Raw genomic sequence first — 24512 nt, forward strand, 5'->3', positions numbered from 1 at the left:
GTAGATTCAACTTCTCATGTTGCTCTTTAGATTGCAAATGTTGTATAAGTTTGTTAACTGTTTTGCTGAGACTCCATATTGGAGTTTCAGCTTACCAATGGTGTGTGGCAGCAGTTGCAGGAGGTTTGAGGAAAGCAGGAGGTCAGAAAGAAGTTCACAGCCTGAAATTCCTGACTCCAACTCCTCCACATTGTTCTTCGAGATGTCTAGGTATGTGAGCTGCCGCAGCTTACCAATCCACTGTTCACAGGAAGCAAGTTAATTGCAATTAAAAGGAAAATAAACCACTTTGCACGGCATGTACAATTCCCCAGATTGTTGAGTTGGAGAATAATAATGGGACGATAAACTCACTTTGTGTGAATCATATAAATTTAAACGCAGGTTTGGTAAGCAGTATACCTTGCCCTAAAAGTAGTTGATACCTTGCCCTAAGATTAAAAGAATGAAACATTCTGAAACTATCATACCCCAGGAAATCTCTGCAGGCCATTCCCATCTAACCAAAGCTCCTTCAGGCTCCCAAGGTGCTCAATCACTTCTGGCTGTATCACAGTAAAAGGTACAAGAAAGAAAGGTAAGTGCAATCAGGTGCAGTCATATATCTCCGCTTTATGCATAATACATCTCACTAGCACAATATTCGCTTGTGTTACACTCTCGCTCAATAATGCAAACACAAGGCAACATACGTATCTTCAATCATGAACATTGATGATGCTTTGCAAGTGACCATCTTCATGTTAAAAATACAACGTGGCAGAATTTTGACCATTACCCTTTTTTACACCCTTTACACCCATAATTTATTTTTCTCTACACCTCCCCACCATCCCCAACCAAAACATAACTCTCCTTCCTTTTGTCTTCTGTCCTCTCTCCTTGCCTTTTGTAATAGTATTTTCTTTCCACATCACCACCCCTACCCCCCCCCCTTCCCCACACAAAATTAATCGATCCAAGAGTTTCACCAAGTCTGACATCCAATGCTGGTGGCCATGAATAGATTGATGATGAAAAGCTTGTTTCAAAATTCAGATAAAATCTGACTTTAAGCAGATTGCCAGAAGGTGAGAAGGTCACTGAAGTTCAGTGAAAAGTGTTTGAATTATAGCAACGAAGGGTTCATGTTTTAGTGATCGAAGCATGTTGATGCGAGTGGGACATGTTGGTGATAAATATATGACATTTGAAAAAAATTAGTAAAATAAAAGAGTGGGAGTCATCACCAAAAAGGGGTCAAGTTGAGCAGGGGCTGAAGATCACATGAAAAGGTATGCTCGGTCCACAAAAATACTGACCCTTATGTCCCACTGATTCAATGGAATTTACCTACAAAGGCAACACTTAAAATACTGTTTTCACCTTTATAAATGAATAACTAAAGGGTTGAGTGATCCTCTCTGGACAGTCGCCATTCACTTTATATAAATACTAGCAGGGTATGCCTACACATTCTGTAAGCATACGAACAGCCCTTCCCCATTGTCTGGGTCATTTCCCCATTGTCTCGGGTCACTCACCTGCATTTATTTTTTTCATTCATTCATTTTAATTTATTTATATTTTCATATACGGATGTTGTCCAATGATTCTGTGATTTTTTTTCCTGGTGTAACGGCTTTGATATCCATCAGCACGCAAAATTTCAGCTTTCTACGTCACCCGGTAGGCACTGATCTTTAATGTCAGTCAGTGGTTCAAAATAACTTTATATATTCGATGAAAATCACCATTTTGTCACAATTATCAACAATTCTTCTGTCCAAACAGTACCCTGGGCACTAAACCCCCACTCATCGATGACACAGAGAAATCACTACCCAGGTCTGATCATGTTCAGCTTTCATGTCTCTGCTGCGGACATCATCCATGGCTTTTACAGTACAAGCAAAGACATGACAGCACCACTAAGGATACCTGCAACCTCCGCCAGGTCTCCCCACCCAATAAAACACATTATGGAAGACTGCTCCAATGATTAATAATACAAAGTAATTGTCCAATAATTCTCGAAGAGATATTTTGTTCTGACAAAGGGCGAATGACCGAAACATCAGCTTCTCCTCCCTTCCCATGGCAGTTAACATACCTCAATACACGTCCTATCGATTGCATCCACCGTTATACCTGTCCGCCAATGCAAACCGACATTAGCCTTCATGAGCAAGACTCGTTCTTCATTTTCTCTCGAAAGTTTGAAGCATAATGGAGTGTAGTTTTCCCTTATGGGCCAGCACACCTGCATCCCACCTCATGCATCTAGAAGTTATGGTGACCAAGGAGCTGAAAATCCTCCCTCTCTCTCTCTCTTTCATAGGTCCCACTACTCTTTCATCTGTTCGCTCATCCTCAGCTCTACCACTGTGAATGTGTTCATCCAGCAACCCCCTACATGACAATGTTTCAAGTCAATACTCCTTGCTCACCTGCATTCCCTTCTTCTTTCCTTTATTTTCCCACCTGATGTATTTGTTGCGAATCTGGAAGCTTACTGCACTCAACATTCAGGTCCAATAGAACAGTTATATTGGTAAGTATGTGTCTTTAGTTCGGGTCCCCATCCCGTGTCTGATGGGTGAATAAATGTAAATGTGCTGTGAGTTACTTTGATAGTCAGGGTTTTCTTTCATTTTTACACTCCTCATAACTACGACAACGCCAGCATCACCTTCACCCCGCTCTGGCCGACACCATTGCCTACGTGTGTGTCAGCACGTAGTGGGCGGAGCCCACGCAGAATACAGTTCCTCTGGTTGTTTGGTTGGCGGAGTTCAAGGAGGAACCTCGCGACGGTGAGGAAGGTGGTCCGCGTGACGTCACCACGCCCCTGGGCCAAACGACAGACTTGCCACTCGTTTTGGCCAGTGACAGGGCGATGAGTGATTGTGCGCACCAAATCCGTCCAGTGAGGGAGAGCGGGGAGGGCGGAGGCATCCCCCCCCCCCGAGACAGGGTGAATAAGGGTGCAGCGCGTTCGGACAGCAGGGGCTGGAGGAGAGTTTGAGAGACACCATCCCCCACCAGAGCCGCAAGGGTTGCGTGCCGCGTCCCTGACGACAACACCAAGAGCTTGAGCTTGAGAGATCCTGCCGCCAACAGAACCGCAAGGGGTGCGCACCGTCTCTCTGAAGGATACAGAGGAGAGGTTTGGTTGTCAGGACGAGCGCCGAGTGGAGCTGAAGAGGCTGATCGTGGCTCGCCTCTCGCTGGTGCCTGGTTCGAATCAGCTCGAAGACCACACGAGGTGGACAGGTCTGAGGCAGGCTCTGGTCTTCAGCTCGCCTTTGCCCTCTGAGCTGGAGGCCTCAATAAAGGCTGTGGCCACCGTTGTGTGTGTGTGTGTGTGTGTGTGTGTGTGTGTGTGTGTGTGTGTGTGTGTGTGTGTGTGTGTGTGTGTGTGTGTGTGTGTGTGTGTGTGTGTGTGTGTGTGTGTGTGTGTGTGGCGCCAGTCTAGTAAGTAGTAATTGTATAATTGCTCTTGGCTATACATACGTGCTTCTCTATTATTCGGATAACTCTGCTTCTTGCGTGCCCCCCTGCCCCATTGTAAATATACCCATGTGTTAAATGTATCGGTTCGTTTTTGTGTTTCTTTTATTGGTTTAACATGGTGCGTGTTGGAGAATTCGCCAGGCTGTTGCCGCTGTAAAGGGACATTTAGACCAACGGAAGCTCGGTGACCATCCGCTCGGGTCCCACACGGTTCGAGCACGCTAGCGGCTCACTCCGTACGAGCGCCGTCGAGGGTGAATTTCCCCAGTAGTTTGGACGACGTGGGTACTTAGGTAAATTTAAATTGGCAATCGACCCTACCCCACGTGGGCAACCTATTAGCGAACTTCGGTCCGATAAGGGACCCGTCGGCTCCGGAGTTATCCGGGGTGATGACCTATAAATTCCAGGTGTTCGGTGGAGCCGACTCTACTGCTCCATCTAGCGGTCGTGCTCGCAGCCGATACCTGGCCCCACAACAGTATCACCTCCCTCCGTTTGTTAAATCAACTTTCTAATTGTATTGCTTCAAAGTTGCAACTCACTGCCATCTCATGTCATCTCCATTTCTGTTCATGATTTTTTTTTTTTCATTCTTTTCTTTTTCCTGCTGTGATTTCTTGCCTTAATTTCTAAAAAGCGAAGTTTGTATGTCTGTCAATTATCCCATTCTTCCTTCACTGCTTTTTCAATCAGTCAAAACCCAGTCCTCCTCTGAATTGCTGATCCCCTATTCGGCTCAGTTTTATGTTATATAGGAAAGTTATACAGTATAAGAAAACCACAATGATGGTACCAATTTGATAAGAAAATCAATAAGTTCATGGCCCTAACAGAGAATGATTAACGTACAGCAAATAGTGAATGCTTAGGTAATAAAATATAATCAAGAAGAAAAATTTACTAATTTTACATCAATATAATGACAATATTTTTTGAGGTGTTTGGAATATCTTGATAAAGAGCTGGAAAATGCTGAAAACTGAGCAGAAAGCAGGTATTAAACATGTCTACAAGATGAACAAGGTCCTGCGGGGAATCCATACTGATATTGTTGGTGCGTTCGGAGAATCTGGCCCATCATGGTAATTGGGTATGATTGGGTAAAGAGTTAAAACACGGAAGTAAATCCATTGAAGAAGATCTATAATGTGGGCCGAATTGAACTTCTCCAACTTAGTGATTTATCACGAAAGTTCATGATCCAATTATGGAAGACAGTTGGCTGACCATAAGAAATTTTTTTGCAACTATTTACCTTTCATACAGTACTGCATAAGGCTTAATAACCAAAAATACAGCCAGGAACAGTGTTTTCCAGTTGGGGTTGAGAATGTAAGTTGTCAAGCACAAGCAAACTAGAGTCAAGGGCAAGTGAGGCATTGTTGAACCACTATGAATCCAGTTCAAACAAAATTGTGAAATGATGATTAATGAAACATGGCCATCTAATTTTAGGTCTCAAACTCATACCTTGGAATATTCTGGAGAAAAAACAAAGACTCATTGAGGATCAGGTTCAAATCTGATGGAGTCATACGAGTAATTATATAGAACTTAGAAGTAACACAACTTGAAAGCCATATTTGAAAGTTCAGTGATGGAATCAAAATGGAAAAGAGGTGAATAACGTTGAGAACACCGTGTTGTTTTCCCAGGGAGTAGTACAGGTCTCACATCTTGTGTATGTATTGTTTTGAAAACATAAATGTAGGCTCATTGAGGTGCTAAACAACAGAGGGCCACAGGTTCAGACTGACATTGGATCAAAGGGAGAGACAGACAAAAGACATCACACAGAAGATGAGTGGCAGAAAGGAAAGGAGCAGCGGAGTGTGGTGAGGAGGGGTGGCAGGGGGGGGAGGGGGAGTGAGTGAGTCAAAGAGAGTTTAAGAGAGCAGTGGTGGGTATAGGAGAAAGCATAAAGTACAGGCACCACTCTGGAAAGACTAGACGAGAGGATGGGGCAGTGGCCAACAGATACAGAGAGTCAGTTCCACAGATGAGAGATGAATGAATGGTGGTGAATGCCAAGTTTAGAATCGGGGATGCTGATCAGGTGTGGGTTTCTGGAAGAAAGCATGTGACTTGGGTGGGCTTGGGGAATATGGAGGGATGAAACGGCAGAAGGAGAGAAGCCTGATCTGAGGTGTTGTCACAGCCACCATTAATGATGCTTCATTTGAATTTGCCAAAACTCTCTGCAGACACAAGACACAGCTGTTGTAACATCTGTGTGTTGCCAAAGTTAATGTTACTTGCTACAATGGCATTATTCGAGATAATGAAGTGAAATGAGCTGTCGATAGGTGATTTTAAATCAAACAAGACAAATTTTCTAATGCAAGTTGCATTTTATCCCAGAGCATTGAACGTATTTATCAAAATTTGTAAATATTAACTTGAACTGGCTCAGGAAGAATGAAACATTATTGCATTGGCAATAACTAAGTGTCAACATGATTCCTAAATATTACATACAAATATCTATATAATTATAAATGAACAGGAAACAAAAACATGTGTACTGTAGATGTGGGAAGATTACACAACCAGGCCAGAAATCAAACCCATGTCCTCTGGTGAACCACACCAGTGCCCTGCCATCTGACATATTTGGACAACCCACTGGCTGAGCACACAATTCTCCCACATAGAGAGATGCCAATCTCTTTCCCCCACTGCTTTCAGGACACTCACTGCCAACCATAGGAGCAGTGATGGCCTGTCCACGAGAGCACTGGTATGATTCACCAGACCAGAGGACCTGGGTTCAATTCCTGGTCTAGGTGTGTAATTTTCCCACATGTACGTAAATATATACCTGGATAAAATTATTCTTTAAAAGTACACACAATCAGACATTGTTATTTTTCTTATAACTGATATTGTGTTGATAAATTGCAAACACCAGAATGGCAAATGAGGCTGTCCAAGACAGCAGCAAAGTGTTAGTCAATATCGCATCCAGATGAGCTTGTTTCGAGGAAACATATCACTTGTAAATTGTCCCCTCTTCCTGACGCTTCATGAAACTACTGTAGTTTCACAAGATCATCGCTTTCTCATAGGTATGAGTTTGGGAGAATATTTTCCATCACAGTTTTTGAAGCAAAGCTTTCAAATAGGCTGCTGTGATGGCGACAGAAAAGGACATGACGACATATTACCAAATACGTCACATCAAACACATTTATACACTTAACCACATTTCCAGTTTCTACTCAATCCACCATTTCATATCTCAATCACCACACAAAATGCCACCTGGTAAAGTGTGATGATCATTGACAATTTTATGACAACTTTTCAATTAGCCACGTGGCCTATAAATCAGCCCTATCCCATGAGGTGGGCTGGGTGAGAAGCTTAATTATCCATGTAGGTAAAGGATAGATCCAATCCATTGGGATCATACTCTGTGCAGAGCGTTGGTGCTGCCTAAGCAGTCTCCTGGGCTATTGGGCACAATCCTGGATGGGTCACCACTCCGACGCAGGACACCAGCATGCTGACACTCATTTTGTCGACCTCGGAAGGATGACAGGCAGTCAACCCCACCTGGTATTAATTCAACAGCCAAGCAGGATTTGAACTCAGGATCCAAGGATCCCAAGCAAGAGATGGATGCTCCACCCTCATATATCTCTTTTGGTCTCTGGATACTAATGTGTAATATAAACAATAGTTGAGATTTCCTTATAAAGGCAATTATATGAGCAGCTAGTGTTGTTGACTGAGCTGTCTAATCCTTTGTCTGATGCCCAGTGAGGTTGCAGAGTACAATTAAAACTACGATCTGGTGTGATACCAACAAGGGATACGGTGTCGTAGCATACTGATGTGCCATAACTTGGAGGAGATGCTTCGCTTACTGTTCTGTTTGCTTTTACTGAGAAGTCTCATCGTTTGGCTGATACTTTTGCCAAATTCTACATTTCCTGCATATTTATAACTGTTTGAATTTATGGATCAGATGGACATCACAGGGGTGTAATACCTGGAAATTAATGATGATGGTAAATTGAGATTATCCACATTTAATCATAACCTTTATGCCAATGTGACATTTCAGTGACCTAACAATCACGACTCGGATCAAACTTAATGCTTCAACACCATTTCAGGATAGTCATGGACTCGGTCTTACCATCTCCAAAATTTCATTTCCTCCCAAGTCGAGACGTTCCAGCTGAGTCAACTTAGACATGGATCTGCACACAATAAGAATTTAAAGCCTCAATATAGCTCCCAAACTGTGAATCGATGAAAGATACATGGTTGTTTTGACTAATAGAAGAACTTAATCTGTTGAGCAGATTTGATGTATTTAGTGTTTTGTATGGATGTACATTTAAAATTATTGTGAAAACAAAAATCAATGTTAATTCCCTTTGAACCCTAGTGGCCGTTTTACTAGCCGATAGTCAAACCTCCATATACCCAAGCGGTCGGATTTTTCTCCAGGGAGCACAGAGGGGACAGGGGAGCCGAAAGTCCAAAGACTTTGGGGTTCAAAAGGGTTAAAATCATGATTTTATCATGACAATGAAAACTGATGAAAATCTCATATTTCTATTTTATCTCATGAGAAACTGATTTTGTAAGGATGAAAAATTTTAAAGAAAAAGAATTCCAACATGGTCTCGTGACTTCTTCAAAAATCGTCTCTAAATAAAATCCGTTAGACGATCAACTTACGTTTTAAATTGTGATGTTGAGTGGAAATGAGATGATCGTATGTTTTTTCAGGTACCATACCAACAACCGCTTAATTATATTGTTATTGTTTTGTTCAACTTACTTTGGCAACGTTTTGAGATGGTTCTCCCTCAATTCCAAGATCCGCAGCTTAGTAAGCCTGTGCGAAAGCACACAAATGATAAGACAATTAAGTATTTCAGTTTAGTATTGCAAAAACTTTTTTAATATCCAACAAATTTTAATGGGTTTGGTGCAACAAACAAGTTATTTTGTAATCTGTACATTAAATTGGCAATCATTCACTGCCCAATGCCTGCATCATTTTCCATCAGAATATCACGTGAATTAACATGAATTGGTCAGTGAAGCATTAGTGAAACCAATGTGTTGCTATCATACGAGAATATACTTCAAATGGTAGAATCGCTTTTGGCAAATTTATACCGGACGTTGATAATGAAAAAAGAACATAAGAAAGACTATGAGTTGAAAATTTGTAATGATCGGCACAAGAGTAGCACCGGTTAGATCAGTGGTGGGAAATCTAAACTAATCCAAGAGCCACATGTACAGCCAACAAATATCCTTGAAGGTCACATGATTGCTTTCACAGTCGCAAGCCAAAAAATTATCACAATGAATTTTGAAAATTAAAATCGATGTATATTGTATGGGAGGGTCACGACAGCTGAGAAGTAACAATAATCGATGAGTTATCTACCCTCGGTTCAACTCCTGATCCAATGACAAAAATGTGTTGTCATGTTACCTTGATCCCTGTACATTCCGGCATCTATTTGCAATGCGAGTGTATGTTGATTGTTTCCATGAATGAAGTTGATAAGTGAAATATTAAACAGGAAAAACACACACACACACACACACACACACACACACACACACACACACACACACACACACACACACACACACACACACACACACACACACACACACACACACACACACACTTAGCTCCTATTTGTGGTGATTGTGAACCCAAATCGAAAGAGATGTAAAGGGTCATTTGCAGGCACAACGATTATTCACAGAAAGATGTCGGGATGGTTTCACATGATCATTTCGTGTGACCATCCCTTCTTTGTTTACATACTTTTTTGGCATATCATTCCTCCCTAATTTTACATTTTTACCTCCACCAGCGAAGGTGAAGGAGATTATGTTTTCACTCCTTTCTGTCTGTTTGTCTGTGTGCAGGAAATCTCAAAAAATTGTGGACGGATTTGGATGAAACTTGGTGGACAATTTTGGTGTGTGACAAGGAAGAATTGTTTCAATTTTGGTGAAGATCCGAATCCGGATCTGATAATTTTTTAAGTGATTCTTCACCATTGAGAGATCAGGCGAAAATGATATGTAAGCACGATATCTCAAAAAGTTGCAGACGGATTCGGATGAAACTTGGTGGGCAAGTTGAGTGTGTGACAAGGAAGAATTGATTCGATTTTGGTAAAGATCTGGATCATCCCATCGTCGCAGTCCGGATCTGGATGCGAGAATTATTTAATTTGCAAAGTAATTCTTCACCATTGAGAGATTGGGCCAAAAACGATACGTAGCATGATATTTCAAAAATGTATTGGGCCCGATATGTTCTCCTGGATCAGGCATTATGTGGTGGAGGTATGCGTGCTACCGAGTGCCCTTCTAGTTTTAAATGTTATTTATGACTTGTTTCTGTATATTTATTAATGAATTTACATGCTGGAGAATTTTGTTTTGATTGCATGATGAAATATCTTGTGTATTGTGTGTGAAAACACTGCATTAAATAGTCATATCATATAATGGACAGCAATACTATTCCACTGTTGACCACACCCCATCCCCTTCCTGAGCCTTCATTGTTTGTCGCAATGCCTACTTTGTGAAATCCTTTCAAGATGGGGAAATTTTAAGCAGTCACGGACCTTCCCACTGTAAACTGCAGGACATTAGTGGTTAATACAAGTTGAGTGGAAACCAATTTTGAGTTAGGCTGTTTGAACAGAGGAAGAATAAGATATACAAACAGGCTGTTTTGTGTCTGTTGGTTTTGTAGCTCAGTGATGCTGTCCAAGAGTGTCATGAGTGTTGTTGGATGTGAAATCCTCTGCAGACATCTGGCAAGTTCTTGAAAGGTTTATAAATTTGAGCCTCGGTAGATTTCTTTTTGAGAATTTGTGTTGGAAGAACCATATGAAGTGCCCATGCCATTACTGCAAAGGAAGTGTACTGACTTCCTGATATGTAAAATAAGAAAAATGGAAGGAAAATGAGGAGTATGAAGACATAGGATGGCAGAGAGAAGCTTCGTATCAGCAACAAGCAGAGGAGAAAAGGGACATCATGCAGGCGGATAATGAATAATGAAGCTGTCGTGGATGGAGATAGGGAGCAGATAGGACATACAGCTGGAAGAATAAATGCAGTGTCGGCAGGATGAAACCATGGTTGACATTCAGCAAAGCCAAGTGGGATGAGCCTTTCAGGGTCATATTACCCTTCTCCCAAAGGTCACCACCCATCACTGGAATGCAATGCAAAGCTGGGTACCATATATGCCAGTGTTCGCTGTTCACATTAAATATCCCATAGTGTCTTGCACAAGAATAGACCATTGGTTTACCATTTACTTTCATGAGGCATTTCCCCTCTCTTCTTTTAGGGCTACTTGCTGGGCTGGTCACCTCTGGCCCCAGCTCTGGCACATGGCTTGGTTTTATTCCCTTTACAACTGTCCTCTGGCCACTAACAGCTTGAGGAAGTCTATGGGTTATGGATGAAATGCCACCTGAAGCATCAATGTCCAGATGAGTCGAGTATAGGCAGATATTGTACATGTTGTACTTAATAAATATAGGCCATTTGGATAAATAAAGAAAAATGAATAAAAATGAATATATCTTCCCTGACAAGGAACTTCAACACAGGAGGATGCCATGAGGCCCATAAAGCCTGCGCAATGGTTGCAAACTTATGAATTGTCTGTGCTCTATTCTTTTGTAAACTTTGAACTTCAAGCAAGGAAGCAGCACAAACCATTTATAAAGTCTTTCGTATGACTCAGCCTGGGTCTGGTTCAAACTGTCGACCTCCCAGACTTAGAGCAGATGATCCCAGACTGAGAGCAACCAGAACATCACTAAGTCTCTAAATGGATGCTCAAACCATTGCGCCAAAAAGTTTGGATGTACTGCTTATTTCTTCCTGAAATATAATATGGCAGTCAGATGTGGTCATGTGGTGAATAAGAATAGCTATAAAAGGGTCTGGCAATCTTTATTGCATTTTCATGTAAAACTGGTTTCATACTAACCAAATACAAATCCTTGTTAGCCCAAGCATTGTTGTGTCGTTGATATTTCCCGATGTATTTAGAAGTGAAAAATAATATTGTCAAAAACAATGACGTAAAAAACAATGAATCCCTCTCGATTGGAACCTAGAGTGAATAAAAAGAGAGGAAGTACCACTTTTTGCATTGATTTGACACTCTATAGCTTTGGTGATCTTTCTTTTCAAAAATTTACCATATTCACTGCTGTGTGATGTGCACATATGATATATGTGCACATCACCAGCATAGCATATATATAGATATATATATATATATATATATATATATATAATATATATATATAATATATATATATACACACACACACACACACACACACACACACACACACACACACACACACACACACACACACACACACACACACACACACACACACACACACACACACACACACACACAGCTGTGGCGGTCGATGGAAGAATTTAATAGGGAATTGAGCATTGTGTTGAATTGCTTGGTCCATGGACGTGTAGAAAGCATCTCAATGTAACTAAGTTAGGGAATATGTGAGCTTAAGTGTTACGTGTCGCCACACGAGGGGTGGTGCGGTGTTAATTCGCTGAGAGAGTAAGAATAAGTTCCCCAGTATGTGATTGCCCTCTGTGTTTTTCCCAATATTTTTTATGTTTCTAGCCAGGCAGTAAAGCTGGGAAACACGTTCCTGAAACCACAACAAACAGGAGAAGCCCCACCTTCCTGGGTTTGGGGGCAAGCAGGCCACACTCCAGAGGTGGGAGATATTGAGCGGAAAAGAGAAGGAGCACAGTGGAGAGGCTGGCGCATTGCAAGGGGCTTCGAACTACTGCATCGGACGGGAGATCGGTCACACGTGTGGTTTGTGAGAGGCTTCCAACCGGATTGAAAGAGAGATCTGTGTGATTGAGGTCGATGGCAGGCAGGCTTGTGCACGTGTGGCTGGTGGAAGGCTTCCGTCTGGTTAGAACGGGAGATTGGCAGAGCACACACATGAGGACGGTGTGAGGAATGCACGAGGCAGGTGGCATCTTTGGAACGAGGAAGGCCAGCACACTTTTGAGCCTTCGTGTGGAAAGCCACTTGCGGATTGCCTGATGTATGTCTGCCCTGCCACGAGAGAAGTGTCGGCGCCATTTGCGCACGTGTGCAAGTGCTGATGGAAGCGCCCCACATTCCAAGTTCAACAAAGACAGCTCTGGGCTAAAATGAGTACCAGTATACCTAAAAGGGGGGGTTTCTTTTTTATTTTGGTTCCCCTTTGCCTGTATTTGCATCTGTGTGCGAGGCCTCGACTGGAGGAGTTATTAATTTCATCCCATTATTCTTACCATTATTATTATTATTATTATTATTATTACCTGCAGAATTATTGTCTGTGTAAATATTTGTGTATGTTCATTACATGTATTCATTTTGAAGAAACTATTCATATAATTGTCGTGGGTTCGCGGATAAACTCCCTGTACATCCATTCCATTCTCCGTGCTCCTCCGCCCGTCCGCCATTGCCCGTCTGCCATTCCCTTCGAGCATGTGTTAAAATGTCCGTCGATAAACGTGTCCATCCCCTCTTAATATGGAACCAATCGGCTGTCCGGGGGATGTCGGTGTTAACCGCTGATCGACATTTTGAATCAAGCAATGCGCAGTGAGGTAAAGGCTGAGGAAAAGGCCGGGCTGGTAGAGGAGGTAAAGGCTCAGTCGAAGGAAAGCAACACACGGATAACCGCTGCACGTACGGACCCATGCGAGGTGAGTGCGTGAAGGAATTAGAGAGAGGAAAAGAAGTAACAAGGGAAAGAATCAAAGGAACGACTTAATGGAATGGAGAGTGACATGAAGGGAATGAGTAAACAAGTGAATTAAATTAAGAAAGGAATGACACAAGAACTGGGGGCACGAATTGATGTAATAGGGGAAAAGAATGAACGAATGGAAAGAGAATTTTAGGAACAAAGGAATGAAATGGAGACAGAGTTTGAGCAAAACGGGAAGAAATGGTATTGAAAATAGAAGAGGGTAAATCCCAGGCTGTTCAAAAGGGAGAAAAGTTGGAAGAAGAAATTGGGTCAACAAATAAAAGAGTTGACAAAGTGAACGAGGACCTGGAAGACTATCACATCCGTGTGGATGCCATAATGTGTCAGGGTCAGGATAGCAGTTTGGAGAAAAAGATGGAAACTCGTGTAACAGAACAAGAGCTAGTATTCGCTGATAAAGGCTTATGGGAGCCGCAATTGACTGGCGAAAGGATGGATGAAATGTTACGGGAGCGGCTGAATACTTGGGACAAAGCCATAAAGGGAGAGGAGATAGAACCAGAGGTTTCTGTTAGTCTCGGTGGTGATGTTGATGGTTCTGTCGAGACCATGCTTCGACTGACTAACTCGTACGAAGTTGGGTTGGACTTGCAGCACTGTGACAATGGGGACGCTCCTGGAAAGGGTTGAGCAGATTTGGCAGAGCCAATGTTTGAACCACTTGCAGGACATGTAGAGGAGGAGAGTTGCAGCAACGGTAGCTTACAGTCAGTTAAGTGGGAGGCTCATCTTGAATTATACCACAGTGAGTCAAGTGCAGGCTTTGAAGAGAAACATGTCCACATTTGCGTCTTGGGCACCCACCGTGAACAAGGTGCCAACACCGTCTGGAATGTTGCAGGCACGTTCTCCTTTTCCAGCAACTCCATTCTCAGCTGGAAGTTCTGAAATTTGCTCCACAAGCTTTTGCGTGGTGTGCATTGCAATGTTCCGCAGGATTCCTCACTTCCAGTTGCTCGGCTGGGGGAGTTTGGTCGTGTGTGGAACCATCATCATGACCGTTGTGGTTAGCTTCTGGCCATCTACATCATGTTGAATATAAAGAAAGTTGACTGTCACATTGGGTGGCCGGTTTTTCCATTTGGCTTGGCAGTGATTGACAGAGGTCTTGGTGCTACGGGAAAGAGTGGCATTGGTGCCCTTTTTCGTCTGATAGTGGAGCTATTTGCCTGATTGGACGGTGAGCTTAGCTGTTTTGAAGCAGGTTCTGCATTTTTGGATCTCCCGTGTGCTATTTCCATGACACAGGTCATACTAGATCCGAGTCTCCCATCCCATAGAGGTACAAATGTGGTGCGATGGAGAGCAGGGACCGCACATGAGGGTGTCTATACTGGTTGAGCATATGAGTCCAGTAGTGGTGATTTCCGTCGAGGAGGAGTCAGAACTTTAACCGGAACCAGAACCACAGCCTTTGTTGATTCCAGAACCCAGCATTACAGAAGGACCCGAGGAAAAAGATCTGTTGATAAAAAGTCTTCAGGAGAGAATGCGTGAGCTCGAGGCTGAGTTGGATAACAATTGCAGTTGCTGGCAGCATGTGCAGACTAATGCTCAAGCCTTGCAAGCTGAATTGATTGCGCTGCACCAGCAGCAAGCCAAACAAGCACAGCAAGGGCTCACTGGATCTGAAAAGAAAGTGAGGGCAAGTAAACGGCGGTATGGGAAGATGAAAAATAAACGTAAAGAGTTGCACGAGGCCAAAACACATCTCAACTCTCTCCAACTCTCATCGCAGGCAGCCGAACAGAGGAGCGCAACAGCCCAAGGTCAGGTGATGGTGTTTACATTAACCATAGTGGCTGTTTGTCTGGCTTTTGTATATCGTGGATGGTGGAGTGTGGTTACTGGCGTCTGTGCGTGCCTGGGAGTTATCCTCATGCTTGTTGTAGGTCGTCCGGCCGTGGCCTTGTTCCGCCCTCAGCCTGGCGCACCCAGGAGATAGTTTTAATTGGGTCCATTGGGCTGTGGCAATGTCTGCCTGGATTATGGCTGTGGCTACGGTTCATCCAAGAGGAGGATGTCGGCTTCTGGTAACGAATGAGAGAACTTTGCGCCTTCCAGATCCCGGAGGAGGATATAGGCATCGATCGAGAGTGGATGAGAGTAATCTGTATCTACCAGATCCCAGAGGGGGATAGAAGCATCGATTAGGAATGTGATCAAACAGTGATGACTCCATTTACACCTCACTATCCAAAAACATGGACCAACTTCTATCCTCTCATCCAAACTCTCTCTTCCTCATATGTGGCGACTTCAACTGTCATCACGCCAGTTGGCTCAGTGTGGGTACCTCTCTCACCTGCCATGGCACCTCAGCAAAAGTCTTCTGTGAATCAATGGGACGAACTCAGTCTGTCAACTTCCCGACTTCCTAACTCAACCAACAGTACTCCATCTCTTCTGCATCCGATTTTGACAAATTTCCCTGAAAATATCTGCTGTTCTTCCTCCAATCCAATCGGTTCTTCTGACCACATGCTTGTCAAAGTGGACCTCTCTCTGGCTGTTGTTGGAGAACCACCTCAGCGCCGTGGAGTCTGGAATTTCACTCAGGCTGACTGGCAGGGTCTCCAAGCAGCCATCAAACTTCTAGACTGGTCTCCCATCGCCACTTTCTCCAACATCAACTCATCCTGGGAATTCTTTCAAAGAAATGCTCTCTCTCATGCAGAGATTTATCCCCTCTCATCTTCAGTTGTCCTACCCTTCCTCCTGCCCATGGTTCACTGAAGCTTGAGGCGAGGCAGTTGTCCTGAAACAACTTGCCTTTGCTTCATGGAAAGCAAACCCAACTGAGGGTAATCGCAATTCCTTCCACAAAGCTCAGAAGAAACGTGTGTCTACCCTCAGGAGAGCCAGAAAACAACACCTTTCTAATCTCAAGTCTGAACTCTCAAACCTCTCTCCCACCTCCAAATCCTGGTGGCATTTAATCAAATCTGTTTCTGGCGTATGCCCCCCCCCCCTCCATCCCCTCCATTACCTCAAATGGCCGCACTGCTGATACCGCACGGGAAAAGGCTGAATGCCTAAACTCCGTGCTTGCATAGAAACTGTGACCAAAACCCTTTGCTTTCTGTACCCACCTTACCCAGTCGCACCCAACTGTCCCTTGACTCTGTGTCCTTTTCTCCTGACAAGGTGGAGAGCTTGCTGTCAAACATCGACTCAGATTCTGCAACCGGTCCATCCGGAATCAGCCCACGTGTCCTAAAAACCTGCTCCTCTGCTCCCTTTCCTAAAAAACAGATAGCTGTGTAAATTGGTTGGTTTAAAATAAACAGTGGTTATTACCTCTGCCACCGAAGGTGAACAGAGTTATGTTTTCACCCTTTCTGTCTGTTTGTTTCTTACTTGCAAAATCGAAAATATTTCAAGTATATTGGTCAGTCGATTTTGTTATTCTGTATGTGTGTCTGTTTATCTCTCGCCTACGGGTCACAATTTTATACTGATCTTCACGAAACTTCACCACATGGTAGAGTTTGTCAAAAGTAAGAAGCCTATTGTTTGAGGTCAAAAGGTCAAAAGGTCAACAGAGGCCAAAGGTCAACTTTGGTGGGATTTCTAAAATCCTCAATTTTCATCCGATTTACTTGAAATTTGCAGAGGATTTCTATTTCAGATCACTGAATTCAATGAGCCAATTATTTTTCAGGTCAAGATAGACCAAAAGGTCAACATAGACCGAATTTCTAAAATTGTCAATTTTCTTCCGATTCACTTGAAATTTGAAGAGGAGTTGCACATTTGGTCATTGAATTCAACCACCAATTCCTTTTGAGGTCAAATTTGTTTTCTGGATTTTGCAAGTGTCATGCTCTACATGACGTCATCTTCTTGTTTGTTTATTTGTTTGTGTGTTTGTTTGTTGTGCTACTCCTATAATTCTGGGCCAATTACATCTAGACTTAGTCCAGTGGATCAGCATAACCCCAATTAATGCATTGGGGTGTTATCTTCGCCGGTGGTCTTGGGGAGTGGCGGGGAGTGGGGGACGTAAATTTTCTTTGTAAATGTGTATCATGTAGTGCCAACTCCAGGTGGGGGAGGGTATTACAAGTCTCCACCATTTCCTGTGCAGTATGGAAGCAAGGAAGCAGCACATACCATTTTTTTTTTTTTTAAAGTCTTTGGAATGGCTCAGGAATGGGGGTTGAACCGCCAAACTCCCAGACACAGATTGGACACTCTAACCATTTCACCACCAAGTCTGGTTAAACTCTAACCCTTATGATGAGGGATTTCAGGTACAAAAACATTTTATCAATCGTTGCACCATCCAGGAAGTGAGCACTGAAACTATATTTTGTCTGACTGGACTGGTTCTCACACTTAATTGCTTCACATTCTCAAGTGACTTCCACAAACAGGTCAATGGTGTGGCCATGGGAACAAAAATGTGTCATAGTTGCACAAATCTAAACTTTTTGTCGGGTTTATTAAAGAACAGATATTTTCTCAATATGATGGTCTGACCCCACATTTCTTTGGGCACTACCTTGATGATTGCATTGGCTTAACCTCCTGTAATGTATATGGAACTTGAACTATTCATCAATTCTGTTTATTCTTTACACCTGACCAGCAATGAACAGAGATTACGGATACTTCTGTCACATTTTTCAACATCCAATTTTCTGTTGTGGACACTGGTTTAATTAGAAGGGCACTCGGTAGAGCACATACCTCTGCCACCCAATTCCTGATCCAGTGGAACATATCCAGCCCAATAACGTTTTGAAATATCACACCACATATCGTTTTTGGCCCAATCTCTCAATGGTGAAGAATCACTTTAAAAATTCTAATGTCCGAATCTTCAGCAAAATCTAATCAATTTATCCTTGTCACACAACCAACATGTCTTCCAAATTTCATCCGAATCCATCCATAACTTTCTGAGATATCCTACTCACAGAGAAACAGACAGACAAACAAACAAACAAACATGGCTGAATGCATAACCTCCATCCAACGACATACATAAACCAGTCTCTCATCATTTTAACATGGTAGGACTCTCTATCCATCACATTTCTGTTTATGGTTTAACACTCTTCTAAGAAAGAAACGACTCCTGGAAATTAAAAGAATAGCATTTCAGATACAAAGTACCATAAGTTTTGAATAAAAATTTTCCTCATGTTAATGTAATACCAACAACTAATACTTATTCTTCACCCTTTTGTTCTTCCTTTTGTTATATTTCATTCTTCTTCTTTATTCGACGAATACGTCATTTATGACATCTACACCCTTACATATTACAATACATATCCCTCATGATGCCCCCCTTTCCAAAAGGTATTGCTCACCTGTTTCACATCATCAGTGAGGTCAATGGTCACATCACACACGCTATATCAACCCCTGCCCCTTTCCTGTCTCTCTTGCTTCAATGAAGAGCAAGGTCCAAAACTTCAGCACTTTGTGATCTTTTATTGTGGATAACTTTAATCATTTTTTATTTTTGTGTTTTTATTCGCTGACTTTTATTTAAATTCGCTATATTTTATTTAAAACATGTGGTTTTATTCGTGCCACCAATGCAGACTGATAGTTCTTCGCTGGAATTGACAACTATTGATCTAAGATTGTCTTAACATTCCACTATATTTTGACATTTACTTAAATTCTTCCCACTGAACATTCCAATTACCCTCTTTCAGTCCCTCCACAAGATTACATGCCTTACATTTTTGTGTGGTTCCTTGAGATTTGTCTTCCCATTGAGAATACAGGGTGTTTGTCTTCAGAAGTTCTTTTTACATTAATTGCAAAATAAACCCTTGCACTCTTGCTCTCCCTCACTCCTGGTTTATTGTTGTTTTTCATTTATTGTACATTTTATACAGTGTATTATGACTTTGCAACATGTAATGTCACATTATTTCAGTCGCATTGCAAGATTTGAGTGTTTACTTTCCAATTATGTTGAGTAAAAATTAGTGACATGAGAATTTCATCTTGAAAAATATTTTTTAAGTATGAGGTCTTTGCTCACATTCTCAGTATTTACACATCCCACTAAGAGTATAAAATCTAAAATAATGTTAGATCCTTATCAGTATTTGTTTTAGCCTATTAGATCTAACAATTTTTTTTAGATTACGAGACTGCTGTCACATCCCTTCATATTTTTATTTTGCTCATTTGTTCCCAAATACAGGAATACCGCGATTTACGTTGCCCCTATTTGCCATTTCACAAATACGCCATCATGTTATTAATCCCACTTCTCAAAATTTGTCATCTCAACTCACACTTACATCGTTTTAAAAGCCATACCTTTTCTTCTTGAGCGTTTTCAGAACTTACAAGACTGATATCCCTGGAAGAACCACTGCACCTTGCTTCACACATAAATAAATACAGTACAATGTACTGTAGATTGGCTAAGAGGCATTGTAAAAATGTTACCTTAAAATGAAATTGCATATCATTTATTGAATGGATGCTGGTGAATGTGCTCTTGATGTGGCCAGGTTATTAAGTTTGCCACCGATCTATAAATATGCCGACGTTTATTGAAGGAGGAGGAGAAAGAAAAAGACATCCCACCAACTTCGACCACTTCCGGAAGAGGTTTATTTTTACCTAAATATCTCTGGTAATTGGTTTTTTTTATATACATACAGTATGTGTGCTTGAATATAACTGTCATTAATCAAATAAAGGGTAATGTCCTTGGTAAAAAGCGAAATATAATAAGTGAAGTAGCAACTTTAGAAATGCATTCTCCACTTATTCAATTAATTCTTACGAGCCAAACCTGCACTCCACGCAAAGTTTCTAAAGTGAGGGTTCATTAGGACGTCAATATATCAAGAGTTCACAATGTGATTTATAGAATTCCTTTATATACAATGTTTCTTATTACATTTATTGTGTCAAATGCACCTTCTGAGGTAGTCAGCATGTGCAGAAGAGGGTTTTACATTGCAGACACTGTTTTCTATGAGTGGCATTACGCCTCTCAGTAGTGATGGTCTGTCGACGACAGAAGTAATGGCGTCAGCGAATGACCGATGATGTCATGACGTCATTACGCCTCTCAGCGGTGACATCACATGTCGCCAAGCAAACGAATGTAAAAATTAGAAAAATCGCCAAAAATTCCCAAACCTGTCCGTCTGGCGCGATCTCACTTAGCCCATGCTGTTCATTAGACCACAGAGCACCTGCATGCCAAAAGTGGCGACAATCCATCTGGCAGTTTCGGAGGAGATACGTCCACAAAATATGGCTTAGCGTATTAATGTAATCATGCGAAAAATTGCTTTGATTCTCGTCGTTTTGATATTCGTCACACTTTTCAGGAATGCATCATAAACATAAACCATGGTCTGATAGTATTCTCTTTAATGTCTTTTTATAATATCAGTGGTAATGCACTCTTTCCTCACATATTACGTACACCAGTCTGTCATCATGTTCCTATGCTCGAAAAAGTTTTTATATGTGATACGTGTATCACAATTAGTCTCACAACATGGAGGGTCCTTGTTTGTGGGAAGCTAAGGTGAGCCAGAACACACATTTTCACACCACTCACTTAAGTGCAAGAATCACTAATTATATGTTGTTTTATACACAAGTATATATAAAAACAAGAAAATATTTTTCTGACAATTCATCTGTACTTGTACTCGTATATTGTGAACAAAAAACATTTGCATTTCTTTGACACTTGTGAGTATCTCGTTCATTTCACATTTTGACTGCCCCACGTAATACAGTCTTCTTTTTTTTTGCGAGAAGTCCATCAGACTGGCTTAGGCAGATATATTTTCACTCTTCCCATCCATCATCTTGTTCTTTCATCCTATTTAAACTTTTAGCCAATATCTACTGAGACTTACTTGCCAAAGTTTTCAGGTAATACTTCCAAAAAAGCATCATTCAAGTAAAGCTGGGTAAGGTTCACCAGCTGGCTGAAGCCCTCAGGAAGACTGTAAATGAAAAAGGACACAGAGGGGTTCAGGAGAGAAGCATAGCCAGCAAAATGTAAGAAAAAAAAACCCCCAGTAAAGTAGAAGGTGAGGGCAGGTGCATTAAGAGCATAGCCTGTGAAATCTCAGGTATAGAGCAAATGATGATTATTAATCAAGGAAGAAACACCACATGAGGACAACAACTACACTGAAGACAAACAAAATTTTCTGGGTATATAGTCATGACTAAAGTAGAAATTTATTTTTCAGAACATTTAACAAATGACTTTTTAAGACTATTGTATATATGCTGGTCATGAATAAAATGCCTTGAAGTTTTTTACAGATTAGGGAAGATTTACTGATTTAAAATGACACCATGTTTGTGTTCATGAATTGCTTCGGATAACTTGCCAAATAAAAACGAAATGTTTTTTTAAACTTTTTGAAAAATGCCATTGGCAAATGTAATGGACCTCTGTGCAATTAGTGCTCATTGGAGTTGAGGATAATTTAATTTGCTAACAGCAGTCAAAGGATATGGCTAAATAGACCCACAGAAAAACCTATAACTTATAAAACTGGTTTAATGCAGGTCAATATAGACACGTAAATCAGTGAACAGACATCACAGGTTGATGAAAAGTTTGAGCACTGAAAACAAGTAGTGCTGCACCACAGATCTTGAAATAAGTGAACACCATGCTCTGCAAAATGGACACACAGAAGTGATCACAAAGGAAAACAATATGATCAGAAAGTGCAAAAGAGCTTTACAATTATTATCCTGCATGTGCTAGCGATATAGGATAATCCATAAGTCTAATATTAACAAGCACAGGGTATTCAAAGACTAACGATTTTCGTTGCACACCTTTGCTCAATGCATGCACAGAGCGAATTAGAAAACATTATATTGTGACGGTTGTGGCCTGGGGTTGGACTTTGTGCTTCTCCGCCATCCCCACCCCCCCCCACCCCCCGGGGAATATCATATTCATGTGATTGATGTGTTGCATGTGGAAGCAGCATAAGGGCCCAATTCTTTCCCCCCTTTCCATTCCCCTGCATATCTCTGTCTTTCTATCTCTTCCATTTAACACCATTCTCTTCCATTCACGTTCATTGCAACGCCTGTTCGCAAACCTGTTCACTCATTTTCTCGCCTGTTGGCAGAATAACGGTGATGACCCAGCAGAAGTTGAGACAGAAGTTGCTCAGACAGAGGTTGGTTCGACTCCTTCGCATGCAACCCCAAAGTGCAACAAGAATGCCTTACTGCATGGCCAATAACAAGCAGTCAGCGAGGGGGAGGCGTCAAAATTTCCATGTGGTAATGTTCGCAAAGTCTGAACAGAAAAGGTATATGTGTGTTTAATGTGCTTTATATGTATTGAAACTCTTGTAATTTCATGTATCATCTCCCTCACCACTTTCTCTAATTTGCATTTCTCCTCATCATTCCTTTTGTCATTCCTCCCATCACTTTCTGCTCTTTTGATTGCCTTGATTGCTGTGTAATAAATTATTAAAGTGTTCAATGTGTCCTGATTTATCCTGGTGGGCAATTGGTCCGAGTTCCCAAAGGTAATGGAAGCCCACATAATGCGGCACATGGCGTTGGTTCGCTCGGCCAAATAAGAAACCACTGCCTAGTCACCAGCACGATTCCCATGTGCCACGCTTGATTCACTGGTACGGTAAACCGACTTTGGGTGCGAGGATCTGGCCCGAGTTAAGGGTTACAGTTGGTGTGCATGGTCTCTGGGAAGGGTCTTGGCCCAAGCTAGTAGTCACTCACTTCGCTCAGATTCCTCCCTTGGCCGTGATGCGTCATGGCAAAACTCGCTCGGCGCTGAAGCTTGCCCAGTTTGCCGAAGTCTGCTTCCTGTGCCGTCCGCTGATGTCTGCTCTGTCCGAAGTCTGACGATATCTGGCTCGAGTCTCTTGAAATCTCTCCTTTTATGGGCTCAGAGTGAGGGAGGAGCTAAAAGTCGGATCAATTGAGGCTGTTGGCATTTTCAAGCTCCCCATTGGTGCACAGCAGTCGTCCCGCACCATAGCCACGCACCGCCAGGCCTCAAAATCGAAAATAGCCCCATTCGCTCCCTGACCTTGTCAAGTATTGGAACTCCGAGATCAACATGGGGTGAGAGTCTTTGGAAGTACTCTCCGGCCCTGAATGTGCACTGGACTTCATTCAAGCATGGTAATTTAGGGAAATCCCAGCGCTACATGTATGTCCTCGAACGAACCCCAGTATATGCTTGCACTTCGAGTTATACCCTGAAATAACCCGACTCTCGTTCCCTCAGCGCCTTCCGAGGCTGTGATAAGCATCCAAGGGATGGCTGGCAGTTGTGGCGGTTGTAGATAGGTAAGAGAGCATTGTGGCTTTTGTGCAAAGAGATTTGGAGAGGTGGTTGTAAAGGTGGTATTGTGGTGAAGAGGGAGGTGATGTTCGTAAAAACGGCATTTGTAGTGAAGAAGGAGGAGGTGTTCGTAACGGTGGCGCTTGTAGTGAAGGCATGGATGTAGGTTGTTGTGGTGATTTTTTGGAGATGTGTGGCGTGGTTTTGGTGAGCGTTGCAACGTTGTGGTGATCAGAATGAAAGTCTGAGGTGAGACGGCAGTTGGATTTTGGTGCACATTTGAATGTAAAATGGCATGCTGTAATGCACTTAATAGACAGGGACGAAGGCTCTGAAGTGGGAACAACAGGTTTAATCTGGACACGGGCACAGCACAGCATCAGAACAGGGGCGGGTCACATGACTCTTTAACCCGGTGCACCCATGTATGCATGCATTAGCATAAACTACTTATACATCTCATCGCCGCCCCTCCCCAACCAACCTCCTGTTTTTTTCACAAATCAAGATGCTCACGAGGCTTACAGACACGAGCTGGTCTTCTAAAGGTGAGTGGAGGGCTATCCTTGCTTGCAACTGCTGTGGGCTTCTCAACAAGGAGTACAGGGTCAGGAAGTTCAGGTACATTGACGGGTGAAAAGCTTTCATGAGGAAACACCTCAGGTTCAAACGCAGGTTGTGTTAATACAGGAGTGGGTGACAAAGGCACTTGAGCCGATTCAATGCTTGGCTCCCCATGACGTAACTTGAGTTGGTCAATATGTTTACGCAGGCATCTACCATCACACAACTTCACAAGAAACATCATTTCACCAATGTTATCAATAATGATGCCAGAT

At 42.3% G+C, this 24512-nt stretch overlaps 1 protein-coding gene and 1 long non-coding RNA gene across 5 annotated transcripts in view; one reads left to right on the forward strand and one right to left on the reverse strand.

Moving 5' to 3' along the window:
• The window catches only part of LOC147032855 (uncharacterized), a 322720-nt gene that overhangs the window by 202490 nt on the left and 95718 nt on the right, over window positions 1-24512 (reverse strand). For all 4 annotated transcript variants that reach the window (XM_085870793.1, XM_085870792.1, XM_085870794.1 and 1 more), the window contains 5 exons: window positions 21230-21319; window positions 8300-8356; window positions 7646-7709; window positions 471-545; window positions 96-240 (listed from right to left, as the gene is read on the reverse strand). In XM_085870793.1, the coding sequence (XP_085726919.1) occupies window positions 96-240; window positions 471-545; window positions 7646-7709; window positions 8300-8356; window positions 21230-21319 (431 nt within the window). The remainder of the gene's footprint in view (window positions 1-95; window positions 241-470; window positions 546-7645; window positions 7710-8299; window positions 8357-21229; window positions 21320-24512) is intronic.
• On the forward strand, window positions 78-22815 carry LOC147032858 (uncharacterized). The gene is made up of 3 exons (XR_015055382.1): window positions 78-210; window positions 476-577; window positions 22478-22815. It is a non-coding gene; the product is annotated as an uncharacterized LOC147032858 (long non-coding RNA).

The sequence above is a fragment of the Eptatretus burgeri genome, chromosome 2 (genome assembly GCF_056783735.1).
Source record: "Eptatretus burgeri isolate ZD-2024b chromosome 2, Ebu_testis_v1, whole genome shotgun sequence".
NCBI classification, from domain to species: Eukaryota; Metazoa; Chordata; class Myxini; order Myxiniformes; family Myxinidae; genus Eptatretus; species Eptatretus burgeri.